Source organism: Toxotes jaculatrix, chromosome 7 (genome assembly GCF_017976425.1).
Source record: "Toxotes jaculatrix isolate fToxJac2 chromosome 7, fToxJac2.pri, whole genome shotgun sequence".
NCBI classification, from domain to species: Eukaryota; Metazoa; Chordata; class Actinopteri; family Toxotidae; genus Toxotes; species Toxotes jaculatrix.
The window spans coordinates 25,302,403-25,320,825 of NC_054400.1; the positions used below are offsets into that span (position 1 = coordinate 25,302,403).

General features: G+C 40.5%; 1 protein-coding gene across 1 annotated transcript in view; it reads right to left on the reverse strand.

Annotated features, from left to right (window-relative positions):
* Nucleotides 1–210: 210 nt before the first annotated feature.
* loxl2b (lysyl oxidase-like 2b) overlaps nucleotides 211–18,423 on the reverse strand; it is a 38,645-nt gene continuing 20,432 nt past the window's right edge. The window contains exons 6-15 of the mRNA XM_041042815.1: nucleotides 16,653–16,869; nucleotides 13,438–13,621; nucleotides 11,197–11,348; nucleotides 10,927–11,094; nucleotides 7,738–7,903; nucleotides 6,953–7,193; nucleotides 5,859–5,974; nucleotides 4,787–4,923; nucleotides 4,550–4,661; nucleotides 211–3,758 (exon numbers count right to left, since the gene is read on the reverse strand). Coding sequence (XP_040898749.1) covers nucleotides 3,688–3,758; nucleotides 4,550–4,661; nucleotides 4,787–4,923; nucleotides 5,859–5,974; nucleotides 6,953–7,193; nucleotides 7,738–7,903; nucleotides 10,927–11,094; nucleotides 11,197–11,348; nucleotides 13,438–13,621; nucleotides 16,653–16,869 — 1,564 coding nt within the window. The 3' untranslated portion in view covers nucleotides 211–3,687. The remainder of the gene's footprint in view (nucleotides 3,759–4,549; nucleotides 4,662–4,786; nucleotides 4,924–5,858; nucleotides 5,975–6,952; nucleotides 7,194–7,737; nucleotides 7,904–10,926; nucleotides 11,095–11,196; nucleotides 11,349–13,437; nucleotides 13,622–16,652; nucleotides 16,870–18,423) is intronic.

The window sequence follows — 18,423 nt, forward strand, 5'->3', positions numbered from 1 at the left end:
TGTGCAAAAAGTCACTGCATTTTAATGATGCTGATATTGTGTATCTGTACCTTTTTTGTGTGTCATGTGATGGTCTACGTACAGTTTTAGGGGTGTTTCTACATATGTGTTAGAGCAAAATATCAAAGATATTTTATGATTCAAGAGAAACACTGGGTAAAACAAGATGATGCCGAAAGACCAGACCAGTGAACGGCACAGACTGGTTGCTCCGTAACTCTGACCTTTATTATAGTTGAACACACAAAGCACATTGTTTCTTACGCTCAGTTCAAGTATACTGTTAGTATACATAATGTAGCTGTTCAACATGTACTGTGCCCTCAGAAAACAGAGGGCCAGTTTGATAGCACCATGATAACATGTACAATAAAATAGGATTCACACACATTATAGTACAAATGTCAGAGGAGTAAAACCGTAAAAACCTAACTTCAATGACAGTAAGTCTCCAATGCGTTGGGTTTTTTTTCAAATAGTGAGAATAAAATCTGTCTAAACATGAGAAAAAGGCTATTGCAGATACTTGTAAAGACAACATATAAAGCAGAGAGAGGAAATGGCTGAGACCTTTCCTGTCTTTGAAAGCAGGTGGAGCTCTCTGACGGTTCTACGTGAACATGTGGAGCCATCACAGAGCCGCTGGCTGTGGAAGACTAAGACACAGAGCAGCAACATGTAGACTGAAGTGTCATAAAGCAATCAAAGGGATTTTTTAAACATATCACTTTTTTATGATTATTAAAAGAAAGAAGGCTCTTAGTAGAAACATCTGAAATGCTCTGAATGGGCGTGCTGCTGTCCATGTTTGATTGACAGCTGAGCTGGCAGGGGCTTGGACACAAATGTAAAAAAAACTTGCTAAAGACAGACAGCATTTTGTTATCAGTGGTGATGGTAAGATTTTAAACTGTACAATGTCTTATGTTGCTATCTACCCTGAAAGAGGCTGCCCTGGTGCTCGGTAGCTCATGCAGCTAAGCTAAGGTCCATGTTAATACAGTATGAAGAAAACATTAGTCAGAAATAACATTAGCCCGAAAACATCTGGTTTCAGAAACTTGGTGATGTAGTGACTACTCAAGCTTTGCTCAGTCGCTAATGATACAATAAGTTGACAGTTTATTCTAAAAATACATTTGCACCATTGGTTTCGGTCTCATAACTGCAGTTGATGCTCTGACAAAGGCCTGTTAAATAAGAGTGAGTGGTGACACACCGCTGATCACTTTGCTTCTTTTTGGACTCTCTCTGCCCCTTCAAAGGTCAGCACCATCAAGACTGCTTGCTACTATTCAACAGCACATATTCATGGGTCAAAGTTCAAAGTTCAATTCCCATGGATTTACTTTGACTCTGTGATCAAATCCACTAATTGGCTACGATAATTCAATTGGAATGTGTCAAAATCACCACCAAATTCTGCCATTCTAAACGCTGGTGTGACCGTGGCATTATAGTTTACACTGCTATGTGTGAAGAAATTCTACATATACAGAAACCAATGCTTAACCAACGGCACAGGCAGGGATGCTACAGAGCATGCAATTTAATTTTAAATGGACAAAGTAATACTTTAGAACAAATCTGCCATTTACTCTGAGTCTCATTTGAGAATGATGTAGTCAGACATTCAAGCACAGTTATTTTGGGAAATTATAAGGCACTAGCTCTGATGAGACTTGTTAAAAGAAACCACACAGAAAAAAAAATGCTGGACTAATTAAAAGGATTATGTTTGAAGAGTAAGTTGAAAAGCAGTGTTTCACTGCCCTCTGTGGCTGACAGTTTCAGTCTGTTTAACATTTGTTTGGGTGACGTCAGAGGTGTGTTCTGTCCGTGGCTGGTGCCTCCACTCGGTTTCGCTGAAAGTTTACCCCAGTGTCCACTCACGGTATTACAACAAAAACAATCCCTTGCAGCCGAAAAAAATGCCTTCCCATAGACCACCATTATAAAAGAGACATCTGTGACACTGTTGGCAAGATACCCTGAACTGCAAATAAGGTTGGTGTTCACTCTTCCAATTTATTTGTAAAAGTTTCCCAGAGCATAGAAAAGTGAGCTTTATTTGTGTGGTGCCATGACAATGTAAAGTCTCTGGGCTGAGCGGGAACATGCATGTGGGGCCAGAAGTGGAAACACTAACATGCATGTACAGTAAGCCACGCATCCTGTTGCACCAGTAACCACACCCACAGTGACGTTACAGTGTACTGATACACCCTGTAGTACAGTTCTACACCACTGCAGCAAGATCAAATGTTAAACCACTGGAGGTAAGAAAAAATATATCTTTTTAGAGGATGTTAAGCTGCTCTTAAAGGATGGTAAGTTCAGAGTATGGACATTTTGTAACAGGACTGAACAAGGACAAAAGAAACATGAGGTCCCATATTAGCTTCAAAAACAAAATGTTGCTACATTTAATAAAGAGGAAAGAGTTGTGAATATATCAAAAGAGTGAGACAATGTCTGTAAGCTGATCTTTCCCCAAGTGACCAATGGGAAAGTGGCAAAAAAATGACCCAAGTGTGAATCTGAATATTTTGCTTTTCACTGTTTACAGGAACTGAAAGTCTATCTGACAGTGCTTGTAAAAAAAGAAAACCTCTTTGCTCACGCGATTTTATTCTTGGACAAACTTAAACTGCTCCCAAATCGCTATTCATCACCACCTCACCCAAATGCATCTGCTCTTTAAAATGTGAACTTCAGACTTTATATAAAGACTCCAGTCTTGTCAATGTAGTTTGCAGAGCAGATCAGAGAGTAAATGCCCCAATTATTAATTAAAAAAAAAAAAAAAAAAAAAAAAAAAAGGCTTTGTGGCACTTTAAGGCACTTTAGCATGTTTAGCATTTCTAGCCATGGTAGAATAGCCTTACAGCTGAACCAAGCAAGTAGCACTTGTTACAGGTGATGAACAGCCTGTTTGCTTTTTGAAGACGTTATTGTGGCACAGCTTCACTTGCATAAACTCCTCAGTGAAGACTGCACCTTCAGCTTAAATAACTCACATGCAAAAGCAATGTTCATTTTGACTGTGTAACATAACCTCAGTGTATGTGGACTTCAGTGTGTAAAAGGCAGGCACTTTATGAGACTGTTGAAAAGTGGAAGAATACCACGTTTATTTCCAAACACAGACCACTGCTGTTGTTATCCATGACTCCTCGCAGTCCATAGACATCCAAACTCTCCGGGCTGAGCTCTGAACAGAAACACACTGCAGCAGGGTACTGTTTAAAGTGCTGCACTGCACTTCAAAAGAAAGCACATTCTTGATGACACTTCCCAATGATGTAATGTACCTGCCACTTCCCCCAGAAGGGTTATTTCATCACCCATTCAAAAAAAAAAAGAAAAAAGAAAAAAAAAGAACACAGGGCATACAGAGAGCTTTGCCGTTGCCTCCTGATCTTGGAAGTGTTGGTGAGGCTGCAGCTGCCTCTGTTTGGACAGGAGGGGAAATCAAATATTCTTTCTACTGAGAGAAAAGGGAGGGAGGAGGGTCAAAGAAAGCTGCTGCCACATGGATGAAAGGAACATAAAAAGATAGCTTGACCGGGGCAGGGCTAGCAGGAAGAATCCACCCCTGATGGAGCTCTGTAGTGGTTGTCGGACTTCAGACGGTCTTCCCTGCTGGAGGCAACTGCCAGTCGACTCCTGTCCTCTGCTTTGTCTTTACCTGTGGGTCACCTGGTTGTTGATGAGGCCTGGGAATGTCTGTTCTGTTTCAGTGCTTAAGGAGCCACCTAGCAGAGCAGCAGAGGCAGACAGTCACCACCTCTGACACCAGTCTCACATAACAATAATAATAATAAACAGCTTTTTCCAGAGCTTCCAACCATGTCCTTATTTGCAAATGAAGTTGAGCAGAGGCAGGGATTATAATCTTCACCCCGATATGACACCATCTGATCATGATCAAAGCTCCATCCTCATGTTATTCTGTCTCCAGATTAAGACAGTGAGATGTGGTTTGAAAGCCCATTAATCTTTGAGTGGACAGTTATTTTGTCAAACTATTACTACAAACAAATGACTAGTACATCCATAAGATAAATAATAATTCAAATATTTCTGAAACTAGAAAAGCAGCAGCACAGTCCAGACTGACTGCAGAATGATGTGGTAAATGAAAATCATCTGTCACTGCAGAAATAATGAAGCTCAGAACATCTTTAGAGGAATTCATTGATTCATTGATCATTGATTGATTATGAGCTCAGTGAATTAGGTCTGGTCAACTAATGTAACACTGAGCTGAGAGTTTGAGGTTTTCTGACAACCTCTGACAGTTACGTTATCAGAACATACTTGTAATTCATTTTGGGTTAGAACGTAAAAAGTTAAAGGATAATTCCAGTGTTTTCCAATCACTCATGGATGGCATCATTCTCTTGGATGGATAGAAGAGTCAAAATAAAAAATGGTAAAATGGGACACCAAATACACTCCCACCCACTCAAGGAAACTCTATGTGTGGAAAAGTCTGCAAGGTCAGATATTACAGGTATTCCTCTGAATTATTGCAAGCTCTCACCATTATGGCAGCTGTACATCCACACACGATGGCCATCATATCGACATCTGCACTTCATGATGTTATTGGTGTAGTCTGACTCTGGCACTTCATAGTTGGGATTAATTATTATCTGGAAGAGGGAGAACATGACTGAGTCAGGGATGGGTGTGAAAGGATAGGACTGATGGCAGCAGAGTGGAGATAATGTCACTCTTTAGTCAGAGGAAAAGAAGAACTGAAGATGGGAAACGTTACCTGGAAAATGTAATCTCCGGGTTTGACGTCAGTTATGTCGACCCACTGGCAGTCGATATCGTGCCTGTAGGTATCCCAGCAGCCCACAGTGATACCCTGCTCTCCAAAGTTAGCACACTCGTACCTTTTTTCAATACCTGCAATAAGACATTACAAAATGAAAGATTAGATGGTAATGAAGTGTTTCTGGCCACCAGTTGGTTTCTACCAACTTCAGTGAAAAATATCTGACTCTTTAATCAGTCAATGCTCCAATATGTTCAGCTGCTAGTTACTAACTGTGTGTCCCCTTTGGTGACTGACAGACTTGCTACCAAGCTGACCAATCACAGTTGTTGCAGTTTGCGTCGCTGCAATATGTAGCTACATTTGCTGGGGAGGCTTAAGGCTGAGCAAGGGCCAGTGATAACTGTTAAATGGCATGGCTATGGATACTGGATCACTACACACGATGCCTACAGGCTGAGAACAAGATATATCTCAAGGTAACGGCTGGAGTGCCGTAAGATTTGTTGTGCACAGTCAAGACCTCAAGTGGGAAAAAACATATTGATTTGTTGACCTTTTCTCTCGTGCTACCATCAGGCCTTTTCACTGCCATTTTTTTTCTCCGTCCCACTTTTACAGCTGCTTGTTTTCTACTTGGTCTGTTGTTGATTTTATTCTTTTATTTGTTATATCATTCTATAGATTATAATGGTTAATTTATTAATGTATAATAATGTATATTTAAAGTTATATGCTTTAAGTTATTCATTAATGTTAACAGAATTTTCCTTTCAAACTGTAAGAGATGGCCTTAAGCGTAGTTCCTATACAGGGTATGAGACTTGCATGACAGTGAATTCCACTGTATGGAAAATGTTGCATGTGTGTCTATACAGTGTTATATTTTCAGAGTTGGCTTGGCCTGCGGTGGAGAAAGGGTGGGGCCCATTGTGAAATGTTTTCATGGGGCCCAAAATCCCTGGAGGCGCCACTGATTGCTGCAGAAGCCCATTATTCAGTATGCGAAAAAGTTTTTTTCATAACTTTCTGAAAAGTGAAGAAGGAATCTTCTCGTGGCTCTCACCTTCATCACACTCCGAGTCCTCCAGGCAAAAACTTGCTTTATGTCCTTCTGCCACTTTGGTTCCATTGAGGCTAAACAGGTCATAGAGGGTAAACACCTCCATGCTGTGATAATGCCTGCACACACACAAAGACATGTGGTTTTACAAACCTACTCATGGTGAAAATACCAAACAAAAGCACATCATGAATGGCACTGGTTTTTTTTTACTGTAGCTCCAGTCTCTGATGAACAAAGTGCACCAGCGATCGAGGCCTTGCTCTGTAAAGCTCTGCCAGTCAAAGGTGCCAAAGGTTTGACTTGTGTAAAGCTGGTGTGAAGCTGCCAACACTGAACTATTCCTCCAGCCAAAATAGGAACCACAGAAATGTGGGACTTCTTGCAGTGCTATGTACAGCAGCTTTAGCTTTCACCACACGGTCAATTACAGGGAAGAAGAACGTATGGAAGAGAAAACTGCTCCAGATAAAGGTCACGGAGGGGGCTGAGTCATCTCTCTTCTCTTGAACTACGTCTGACTTCAGATGTTGTTTTCTGAGTTATTCAAACGTCTTCTTCAATTATGTGGTAACATTATTGAATAACATCGTCTCCATGAATTTCAAAACCTACAATAAAAAAACGACTTATTTATAAAAAAATCTTTTAAAGGACTTTATGTTTGTGATTTATAAATAAGCCGTGATTTACGCTTCTGGAATTTAACAGGTTATAAGTGCTTCCACAAATAAACGTCAGCGTCTGTATGTTAAATGCCACGTGTATCAGCATGCTCGTTGTCTGTAAGACGGGATACAGAATTGGGCTTTTTGAATGTCAGTATGGATTTTCTCACTTATGCTGCCAATATTACACTTAAATATCTTTAATTTTTCCTTTAGCAACAAGTATTCAATCGCCTCACAGCTCTACCTCTATACTGAATGCACACAGCTCATCTAACTGTTGAAGTATTTGTTGAGTATTTCACAAATTTAACAGCCTGTATGAGCAAACAGGTTCCTCTGGTGTCTGGCAAATGAAAAAAGACTGCCAGGGTGGAATTATCAAATGACGACATCTGTATTAAAGAGTCCTTGAACTCTGACTCTGACCTGTGACACTCGTGCCACACCCAGGAGTGTCTGCTAGCTTTCGGCCTGAAGTCAGACTGGCCGTTATTGTGGATCTGGGAGGAAAATCGTAGCAGGCGGCGGTAGGAGTTGGCTGGGACCTGGGTGGAGGTGGTGGCCAGACAGTTCTCCTCGTATGCGCACTGCAGCATGAACATGGGCCTGTCCTCCATGTAGGTGGTCTGCTCCACCACCTGAGGGTTCAACACCAGGTCAGGAGCCGCTGTGGACAGGAAGACCAAAGATAAAGCCACAGAGAAGAAGATAGAGACAAAACATATTTAGAAACTCAGAGAAATGGCTCTCCATGGCCACGAAAAAAAATATATATATGGCAAGTAAATGAGTGGTTTCTGCTTCAAACTGCTGTGAAACTCTTAGGACTGAGTAGGGATATTGGACTTTGGGTTATGCAAACATTTTTCTGAGGGAGAGATTCTCCAGTGGCAGAAAAAATTTCATTTGTTGAATTAAAACAGAGTAAGAGTGAAAGCTTTTCAGTTTGAATGTTAGCTTATTGCCAAATTAAATGCCCAAGGCTCTTAGTCAAGGTGTAATTAAAACCGAAAATGTCAATGACTTCTTTTCTTTATTCATTCACTCATGACCATACGGCGTTCAGGATCGAAAAGAGGCAGCAGACAAACCTTCCTGATGTAACACTGCACAGCTTCTTAACACATTTTCTGAAAAATACATCTAACAGCCTTCACCTCATGTCAAAACACAACACAACATATGAATCTGATTGAAGCTGAATATCTTACTCTCAGAGCAGGAGACTCCAGCAGCATTGCGTCCCCCTCCTTTCGGGCAGCTGAGGTGGGCCCCGTGGTGCAGGCAGTGGGACAGAGACATCTCAGTACCAGAGCAGCGAACTCCACTCATCACCACACCGTCTGCGCTCACCTCACCAGCCCAATACCATGTCTCCTGTCAAGAAAACATGACCCTCGGTTCACAGCTGACATCAGGGTAACATCCACACATCATCCATCTCTGATATAATGCACTGTGACTGCTTACATTCATTTCTGATATGATAAAGATGCTTCACTGATCAGAGCTGGCCGAGATTTAGTTTTATTTTGAAATGTGGGAGGATTTCACTAAACAGTTTACAAAGCCTGAAGTGAAACCTAATTCAAGTACCATGGTCTTTTCTTCTTACTATTTATTTTTTGTCATTTTTTATTTCTCTAGCCGTGTAAGAAGAACTATCACAGGACTTTTACTTAAGTGGTACTATCTCTATACAAAATACTACATAAGTTGAATGATAATTAATTAATAATTATGTATATATGATATATAGTTGTTGTTGTTGTTCTTCTTTTTATTATTATTATTATTATATAACTGGATTATTATTACTAAGGCATTAATGTTACACTGTCAACTACTGTACAGTTTCATCTGAAAAAGGCATCATATTAGATTACACATAGGTGATGATATGTTGTTGATGGCAACTGATGAAAATCTGTTAAGTAATAAGTAACTATATTTCTAAATAATATAAACTTGTATAATTTCTTATTGTGATGATACTAAGCTAACATTGGGCTCTTTTTTGAGGAGATCGTGAAAATTTTCAAGTAACCCCATGAATTGTTATGAGTAAAGGTGATTCTCCACAGTGACCACCAGACGGCGCACCCCGTCCTTCCACAGCATCATACACAGGGTAATATTGTATCAAGGATGTGGTGTTGAAATTCCAACCAAAATATCAGAGATGACCTCATTGTAAAAATAAATAAATAAATAAATAAATAAATACACATACACATATATACATATACATACATACATATATATATACTGAAGTGCCAGCATGTGTACCCATGTCTATAATATGTGAATGTGTAATGGAGCTGTCATATAATAAGAACTGTAACATCATAAATGCACTTCGATTACAACAGACAGTCCTTCTCAGTCTTGCCATCCTATCATCACAGCCCCCTCCTCACCTGCTGTTACTGTTATCATGCTGCACTTTAAACTGTGGTTACAACGCTCAATTTCCCCGTCGTTAAGGAAAGAAGGGTCTTTATCTTAATGTCCCCACAGGGGTCAACAGTTCACACGGTTAACAGTTTTTAACAACAGAGGGCTGTTTGTTACTCACATAGAAACACAGGACAGTGGTCCTCAGTGGGGATGTATGGAGGTTTATGGCTGCCAATATTAAATGAAATATTAAAGTGTACAGAGAGTTTTTATTTCAGTTTGTGAAATAAAAACTCTGTTTATAGTTAATTCCACATTTTCACACGTGAAAATGAAATTAATATTTTCAAATTTTAATTATCTCATTTATCATTTTAATTCTCAGTATTTCCACAGTGGAAAACCTGCCCTACATTACTCAGAAAAAGGATAAATGGAACAACCATCAGTGGCACTAAGGCTGATTCCTGTACAGTACTGTATATTAACTTAATCTTATTCACTTATGAAGATTTAATGGTTTACTAAAATTTCTTGCTGATGGATTTGACCTTTTTTTTTTCCTGCTAAAATTTTTTTTCAGCTGCTAAGATTTGCACTGAAACTGTGAATGTACAGTCTCATTAATATTCTACTTAGTTTCTATGCAGTGAAATCAATGTTCCATTCACTACTTTTACAGACAGGACTGCAGAGACTAAAAATCTGTTGGCTGTAGTATTTCATTTCCAAGTCAAATGAGCTTTGATGAAAAATTTTCAAGGTTCTCACTTTGCTTCTGGATGGAAAATCCTAAAGTACACAGGAGACGGATTGCAAACACCTGTGTTTGGCCACTTGGACACCAAAAAAACAAAAAAAAACATAAGCTCAGACTTAACTTGTGCCTTAGTGTGAAGCTGGGGCTGCAGTATATGACGCTGGTTGTGTGTCAGTAAAACCTGTGCTTAAACCTCTTAGAGAAGGCCATAATCAAAGATCCCACCTCGCTGGCTGCTAATTAAAACAGGCTACTAACTGATGAGACAGGAGACGCGCAACTGAAGTGGGAGGGAAGGAAGAAATGGAAGCTGAGTTTGACCAAGGAAGGAGAGAAGAGGAGAAGAGAGAGCCTAAGGACAAACCATTCTAGATCACATCAGGAGAAGACTCTCTGAGATTAAGGTGGGGATGTGGCAGGTTTATTTTTACACCACTTTCACTGCTGCACCATACACAGTGTATTTAGGAACTTGGAGGAGTAAGAGTTTTTCTTGGCCAGCTCAAGGGCATTTCAGTGCGGCTGGCAGATAGTGGTGATCCTCTGGATGCAGAGTCAGGACAGAGGAAAGCTCTCACTTTACAGTCTTCTGTCTTAACTGGCTCCACAGTGGCCAAAGGACCTCTTCAGTCCAGTCTGAACAGAATCAGGTTTTATTGTTCCTTATTGTTTGCGAACAAACACAAAAGGCCTTCTCTAGAGCCAGTGTGTGGTTTGTCCGCTCTGGGCTTCTGTACAAACCTGCTCTGTATGTAGATATGAAAGTCTCATTCTAAGCTAACAAAAACACAACAATTCTTTGTTTCAGGTGATTATATACTGATAAAAACATAATTATGAATATAATATTCCATTTGTGCCAATAGATCAATTACTAACAATTATTAATTGATCTATTGTTAGTTATTTGCAGGACAAATCCTCTCAGTAATTAGTTGTGGTCTTGTAAACTGGAGTGTTACTGCATAATCCAACCAACTGGTCTTTGTAGCTGTAGATGTAGCAAATAAAAAAAATTCTGTAAGGTGCAGTGCAGTGAAAAATCAGAGCTTTTCCTGAAAAAAACTTAAAGTGTTCAGATTTGTATAGTCTAAGTCTGATAGTCTGGAAGGACATTTAACACAGCAAAATTCAGAAATGTATTAAAAGGTTGTAAACTTTGGACAAAAAAAATCTTGTTACATTCAGAACAGACACAAGCAGGCTGATTTCCACCCAACCTGGCTGCTGTGACTCGTACCTGGAAAGCGTTGCTGGCGAAGCCCAGGCCCAGCTGTCTGCAGACCACCATGGCCTCCATGGTTCCCCAGCCTTCACTGCACACCGTCCCCCACACCAGAGAGCCGTTCCTCTCCACCAGCACCTCCACACGGCCCTCGTAGGGGTTACGACCTCCACTCAGACGCAGCTATGGGCAGAGGCAGTAATTTCAAGACTAAGTCCACTGGAGACCGGTCTGTGTCCTCATGAGAATGTTCTTGTATTTTCTGATGAAAACAAAGAGACTGACCCTCTCCTGGAAGCCCATAGCAGGGACGTTACACCTGACGGCGGCATCCTCCTCATGGCTGCAACCCAGAGCCTCCTTGTTGAAGAAGCACTCTGTAATGGACTTCTCAAATCCTGAGCACTCCACCTCGTTCATGTGCACTGGGCCCATGCCTGAAAAACACAGACACGAGGAACTGAAACCGAGAAGTGAAAACAAATGATAATAACATCCGATAGATGTCTGTGATGTGTCTTTCAGCTCTGGTATCAAATCATAAATCACAGCAGTGTCAGAGGAAATTATAATCAAAAGTGATTCAAGATTTTGAGAGTAATCAATCACGGAAAACTCTAAAATGTCTGCTATGCACTAATATACCCTGCCTTCATCTGTAGTGATCTTTTCCCTCTCTGTTATGCTGTACTACCACCATCTGAGTTTTTTTGTTTTATTATTTCCATCTGGGTTTTGTTTTTCTCCATGAGGTTACGGAGAGCCACTGATGAGAAATCAAGATGGAAAATGATTGTGGAGAAAGAACGTTCCCGTTGTTTCAACATTTTCCGTGTCTAATATGACTGGAATGAGCAGCAATGTCCCGCATGTGCTTGTTTATGAAGAGGGAAACTCTTTTCACAGGTATTATGCTGTCTAAAATTCATTTTGCCAGTTATCAGTGCACCCTTAAAGGTAACTTTTTTTTTTATCCTGCAAACCGGTTAGCTAGGATTTTTAAAAACTGGATATCCTTGGGTAACCTGCTGAGTGTGTAATTTAGAAGTGGGTCCGTATCACGTTTTAGTCAGTTGGGGGGGAGGGGGGGGGTATAAACGTCTCCATACAGCCAGTGATATAAGTCTGCTGGTGCAGTCTGGGAAGTAAGTCTTTAGAGGAGACCATAAAGTGAGACTGCTCAGACTGAAGGCCTCCATTAGAAAATAACTAGTCAATAAAAAGTGGATGTCTTCTTCTGGGTCCTTCTCATACCTGCCCATTCCGAAAAGTGAAACCTAGACTGGCAAACAAGGATAATTCTGGTTCATTACAGCTTGAGTCTTAGTTCTGAACTCGTAATAATCAGTTATGATAACGCTGTACAAACTAAAGAAACTGCTGATGTTCCGCCATTCAACACCGTCTGTTCTCACCTGGGCCCCTATCCAGCTCCCAGTCACAGAGTTACTCAGGGCCTCCTGCTGGACCCAGTGGTACACATAGCTAGTCAAGTCTACTGTCACTATACTGCACACACCCACGTGGACAAAAAAGAGAGCTGCTTTAATGCAGAATAAAAACTTCCTCTGTGTATAGACAGTGATCAGTTCAGTCCAACCAGCAGGCCTCTGAACAGACAAGAATGGGTCAGAGGTTTAAGTGTCACTACAAACACGGTTCTCCACAGACTCTGTCCAACGTCCAGATGAGCTAACCTTGTCTCGTCTGTTTTTTTCCTCTCTTGTTCTCTCTTTTCCCTCTTGTTTTTTCCTTCTGTTTTTTCCCTCATGCAGTGCACATCGTAACTTTGAAATTCAATGCACGGGAATTTTCGTTTATCCTTGCAGAGAGATATCTGCGCTCATCCCAGCTCAGGAATGGATTCCCACCCTCACCATACCCGCACTATGTAACTAATCCTGTTCCACCAAGTTAAATCACTTTCAGCATCAGGTCTGTGAGTTCATGATACTCTGCTCGGTGGCACAGAGGGGTGATATGAGGAGGAAAGCTTAAAGGATAGAATTACTGCCTGAAATGTTTGGGATATGTGGTTTTTGCGTCACAGTCATAACCTTCCATCACATGCCATGTAGGCAATATACACGGACAGTTGCTCAAACAATAAAGACTGTCATTCTGAGCTCATTGGCATGGGACAAAGAGACAGTCGCACAAGCATAGACAATAATATAATTCAACAAGAACAGCTTAACTTAGTCCTGGCTGTGTTGTCTGTACACGAGTGTGCTGCTCATATTTCATGTCTTTATGCTTTTCCCAGTGGCTGCATTACACAGCTGATTATCACAGAAGAGGAGGCTGCGGTGGCTGAGACGGGGGGCGGGGGGGCAGCAGCACTAGCTTAGACTGCAGGCTTGTTTTATGCATTAAATTCTTATAGATCCTTAAAATGTTCCTTTCGTAAGAGTTATCCCAGACAGGAAGCCCACTGTTCTGAATGTGCAGGTGGGAGAGGCTGGAAAAGGAGTCAGTCGACTTTTCCTGCACAAAAAAAAAAAAGAAAATATAAAACCAGTATACCTTGTCCCAGGCGACCTCCAGACAGGGCCTCCTTGGCCGTACCGAAGCCCAGCTCTCGACACACCACGGTGGCAGACAGCAGGTTCCAGTTATCATCACATATGGTGCCCCACTCTCCATTTTTCAACACCTCCACTCGGCCCTCGCCTACGATGGCCCCACCACGCAGACGAACCAACGGTTGCTGTAGAGATAAAACAGAGACATTGTTATAGACACCAATGGTAAAAGCTGAAATGTTCAAAAATTCTAAAACCACATATTTAGGTTATTCTGGTTCATTCAAAAACAACAGACTCAGCTGAAAGTTTGGAACGTGGACTTTTCCTTCTCTGTGATGAGAAAGCTGAGGCAGCAGTCTGGGTGGCTCCATGTTTATAGAACATGCTATTAATGCGGTTCTCCCATTAACTGTTTAGACAAACTGGAAATGTTTAATTTTATAAGTAAACACATTAGCAGCACAGTTAAATCTGACTTACTGCTATTTGTATTCACAAAGTAAAACCCAGACGTCTTAACGTGTGGGCTCTGGAACACATCCTCACTGCACACCTCCTCCTTTCAGTGGTATTAACATTAAAAACTTCAAATATTCATCATCAAAAAAATGGGACACATTGAAACTCATCGCTGAAATGACTGATATTCGTTTGTCAATACATCACATGCTGAAACAGTGAGTGGATGAATCAGTTAATCAACAATTTTGATGCTGTATTAATTATTAGAGCTTTTATTAAAATCAAGAAACAAGCTGGTTCTGGCACTTTCTGCTTTTTGGGTCATATTATTATAGTACTGAATGTATTATAATGGTTTGGGTTGTTGGTTGGATGAAACAAGTGATTTCAGGACACTGCCTTTGTGAGGAGCTTATTTCACTACTTCATGATATTAATAATAAATTTGTGAATTTCCTGGCAACCAACTCCCAGAAACCTTAAAGTCTCCTTTGGTTCCCAGCTGAACTTTGAGAAAGTTAGTTATTCAGTTTCTATTTAAGAAACAGTGGAAACCTACAGCCTTTCTCATCTTACAGTTAAAACAAATCATCTCTTCTTGTGTCTCTCATCTTGACTTAAACTAAGGAACTAACTCTGCAGAGTTCCCACAGGACCCTGGTGCTGGGTTTGCTACACCACTGGCCTCCTGTTATGGATTTCTGTTTAGGACTAAGCCTTACGCAGCTTGCATGTTACAAATTTGAACGTGAAACTTTGTGCTTATATTATTTCATTTGTTAGGAAGCACTTTCAAAACTTGCAAATAATGTTTTACTCATTTAATTACTTTATAGACTTAACAATTAATTGACAAAAAAAAAAAAAGAAAAACGGACTGAAAATAATCATTAGCTGCCACCTTAATGTAAATAAACCAAATGGATATGAAAAGAAAACAGACATATATAAATATAAACATGGTAAATATGAGAAATATCAAGAGAAAATAATAAGCGAATAGGATCTGACACATATGTTGTATGTAATATGTATCAGTGAGTAAGTCAAAGCCTCCAGTGTGTGTAGTAACATCAGTCAGCAGGTAGTTTCCTCACAGGGATGTCAGCTTTTCTTTTTTTTTTTTTTCCTAATGGTAAACATCTGGTTTCAGGATAAAATTCCTTTGAGTCAGACTGTGAGTTGGGTGGAAGGTTTGAGATGTGAAGTTAGGCACGGCCCTCCCAGGCCGGCACTCAGCTGTGGAACGTGACAGAGAGCAGGCAGGCTCTTCCCTCACACCACAGTGTGAATAGAGTCACACACAGAGAAGTTCATGTCAGCTTCATGGTGCTGTCATTAAAAAAAAAAAAAAAAGTTTTCTTTTTTTTTCTTAAAAGCTGAGCTGGTTGTTTACAGACTAAGTTCCATGACCTTTTTTAATCTGCTGTGGGTGTCTTCTACTCTACACAGCTGAGGTCAGAGGTCACGATTCAGCAACAGAACAGGAGCTTTAAGTGAAACAAGTGAAGACTTACTAAAGGTTTGTGCAAATAAAATCATCACACTAAAGTCTTTTGGTCAGACAGTAAAGTCTCTTCCTGCCTGACACAGTGATGCATATGTAAATGACATCATCTTGCACGCACACAGTGCATGACCAAATGTATGTGGACACCCAAGCTTTACACCCACATGTGACTGTTGAACATGTTTTCCCTGGCAGTAAGGATTTGCTCCCATTCAGCCACGAGAACATTTCAGTGAAGCTGGACGCTGACGTTTGGTGAAATATCCTGGTCCTGCAGCTGTGTGTTCAACTTCATCCCAAAGGTGATGGATGATGATGGATGACAAAGGTCAATGGCCAAAACACAGGCTCTCTAACAAAGGTATCTCCACAAAGCAAAGCAAGAGAGAACAGTTTCTCAGGTCTAAGCAGAACCTTTAGAACCAGGCCTGTAGAAAACAGAGCAATCAGTGCATGTGAACTGGTCCTTTTACAATTAAAGTACACAATCTGAGCAATCATCTCTCAACTGCACAATGCTTAAGAATGATTTAGTATGCAGTTCTTCAAGCAAGTGCAAAATGTGTAAAATCTGCCCTAATGATGCAGTTTTACTGACTCTGGATCCTGGTTTCATGCTTGAGGACGTCTGAGGAGAAGAAAAGTTAGCTGACATTGGCAATGCTTTCTGGAGATACATGTTTTTCCTTTGCCTGTCCCAAGACTTTTACTACATCATGTCATCTCTGAAACCCTGAGACAATGATAATTCATTTTGATGAGAAATGTCCAAAGCAGCTACAGCTGCAGTTCACAGAGTGACACTGAGTTCTGAATGTCAGTGTTGGCTGGATGTCTGACCAAAACATTTAAACACCCGCCCTCTACATTAGAGCCAGTGAACTGAGCTGAACCAGTGCAGTCATTTCCTACATCAGCTTTGTTTACCATGAGAGTTTACTGACACTGTTCATGGACACAGAAGACCTTTACACACTAAAGAATGTGTAAAAGTACCCAATTATTGTGTACAGTGAATCATTATAGTAAGACAATATTATTTCCTATTTCTAAAACCTGAATTCAGAGTTTAATTCCTTCATTCTGTTCACATCTGTTTAAGACTTGAAAAAACTCAAAATAGTCTAAATGATGATGACAGACAAAAGAATTAATAATAATATTATAATAATAATTAAAAAAAAGTCTGTTTCTGAAAATATATTTTTTGTCAGTTGTCTAACACACACTAAGGTACAAACCTCTTGTCTGAAGGCCTTCCTGAATCCAGCCATGGGCGTCGGGGCGAAGGCTCTGCCAGGCACGCAGCTCACCACCACGGGCAAACCTTCAACACAGGTGCCGTTGGACTTCAGTGATGTAGCCTGGCCAAGTTTACAGCTGGACAAATGGGCTTCATTGCCTGTGCAGTTGACAGAGAAGTCCCAATATGTGGGCTTTCTCCTGCGAGCAAACATTCTGGACAGATGGAGGAGAGAGAAAGCAGTTTAATAAACTGTTTGGAGGACGAGAAGTCATTCATTTTCAGCTTCCAACAAACAAGTAGGTGTTGTTCAACATCAGCCAAAGACCACTGGACTCTGGGTAATGTATATCGCTAGGAGTGATGAATCCACAGAGAGTTAACACCTGACTCTGTCATTCTCCACAGCTCTACAGAGGCTTTTAGCGTCTTCCATCTAATTGATTTGATTATAATGCCTGCAGATTTAATGCTGGGTTCAGTCTAATCCATCTCATCCCTGCTTCCAGCTGCAGCAGGCAGCAGTCTTTGACAGAAAAGCTCTGATTAACCTGATGTATGCTACCTGCCCAGCACCAATCAGTAAAGACAGATGAGGACAGAGCAAAAAAAAAAAATATATCTTTTCACCAGATATATGAATCCAAATCAAAGTGAATGTCTGCTGAATGTGGAAAATACACACACAAAATGAATGCTGTTTTAAACACACCGTGGTTAGTGTATAATTATGTCTGCACTCTTTTCTCAATTTATTTTACTACACTTTTTCATTTCAGGAAAGGACCCTGAAATTTATGAGTGGATGGGAAAATAGGATTTCATTAAGTTGCTCGAGGCAAAGGGACTGAACGTGCAGCTGGATCTCTAGGTCTACTGTTCAAAAAAACTCACGAAAAGCCAGTGTATCATCTTATAATGAATACATTCACCAAGGCTCGAGCTGAAATTATTAGACTAATATCAGAATGCTATATCTTGACACCATGAACCTAAACCTAAAGTTAATTACATTAGCATATTGTGTAATTAATACCACAAGAAAAAAGGTTAGCTAACAGCTGGAGAGTTCATTGTCTTCCACATGAACTTGAACAAACTGGGGTTAATGACACTCTTTCAGGTCTGCTGGGATGCTAATCTCTTATATGTGATAAAAGGGATTAAAACAGGACAGGCAGCATTTGCTTTTCATTTGGGAGCTGGCGAGTAGGAAGCTGCAGACTGGAAGCTATCCAAGGCTAATGTTCTAAGCCGCAGCCTGAGGACTGGCTCTGCTATCTCCTCTGCAATCTGAACACAGACATGATGCATATCAGGACTGTGTTCTAATGGAGGGATGACTGAATAAACTGGAGGTCCTGAGGCTCTGAGTGTTGGCTTCTCACTAAAACCTCTTAACGTAGCTTTGATCAACTTGAATGTTACTCTACACTACTAACTTTTTACTTCAGAATAATAATGATAATGCACACCAGTGTGGGCCTTTAAATAAAAGGGAACATCGATTTTACACGTCAGAGTCGATTTATGTATTAACCACGGTTACTTCAACACAGCCTTTGAAAACAGGTGTATAATGTCTCTGTGGCTCCGAAGGAGCTTTGTCAAGTCAAGACAACATAACTGAAGTGACATTACTGGAGACATCTCAGTTTGGGCTTGGAGACTGCAAATTTAACTGTGGTCATGGAGTTTAACAGACTGGGATATTTACCAGGCAGGAAAAGTTTAACGGAGGACACCATAGAGCAGTAAAGTACATTGCT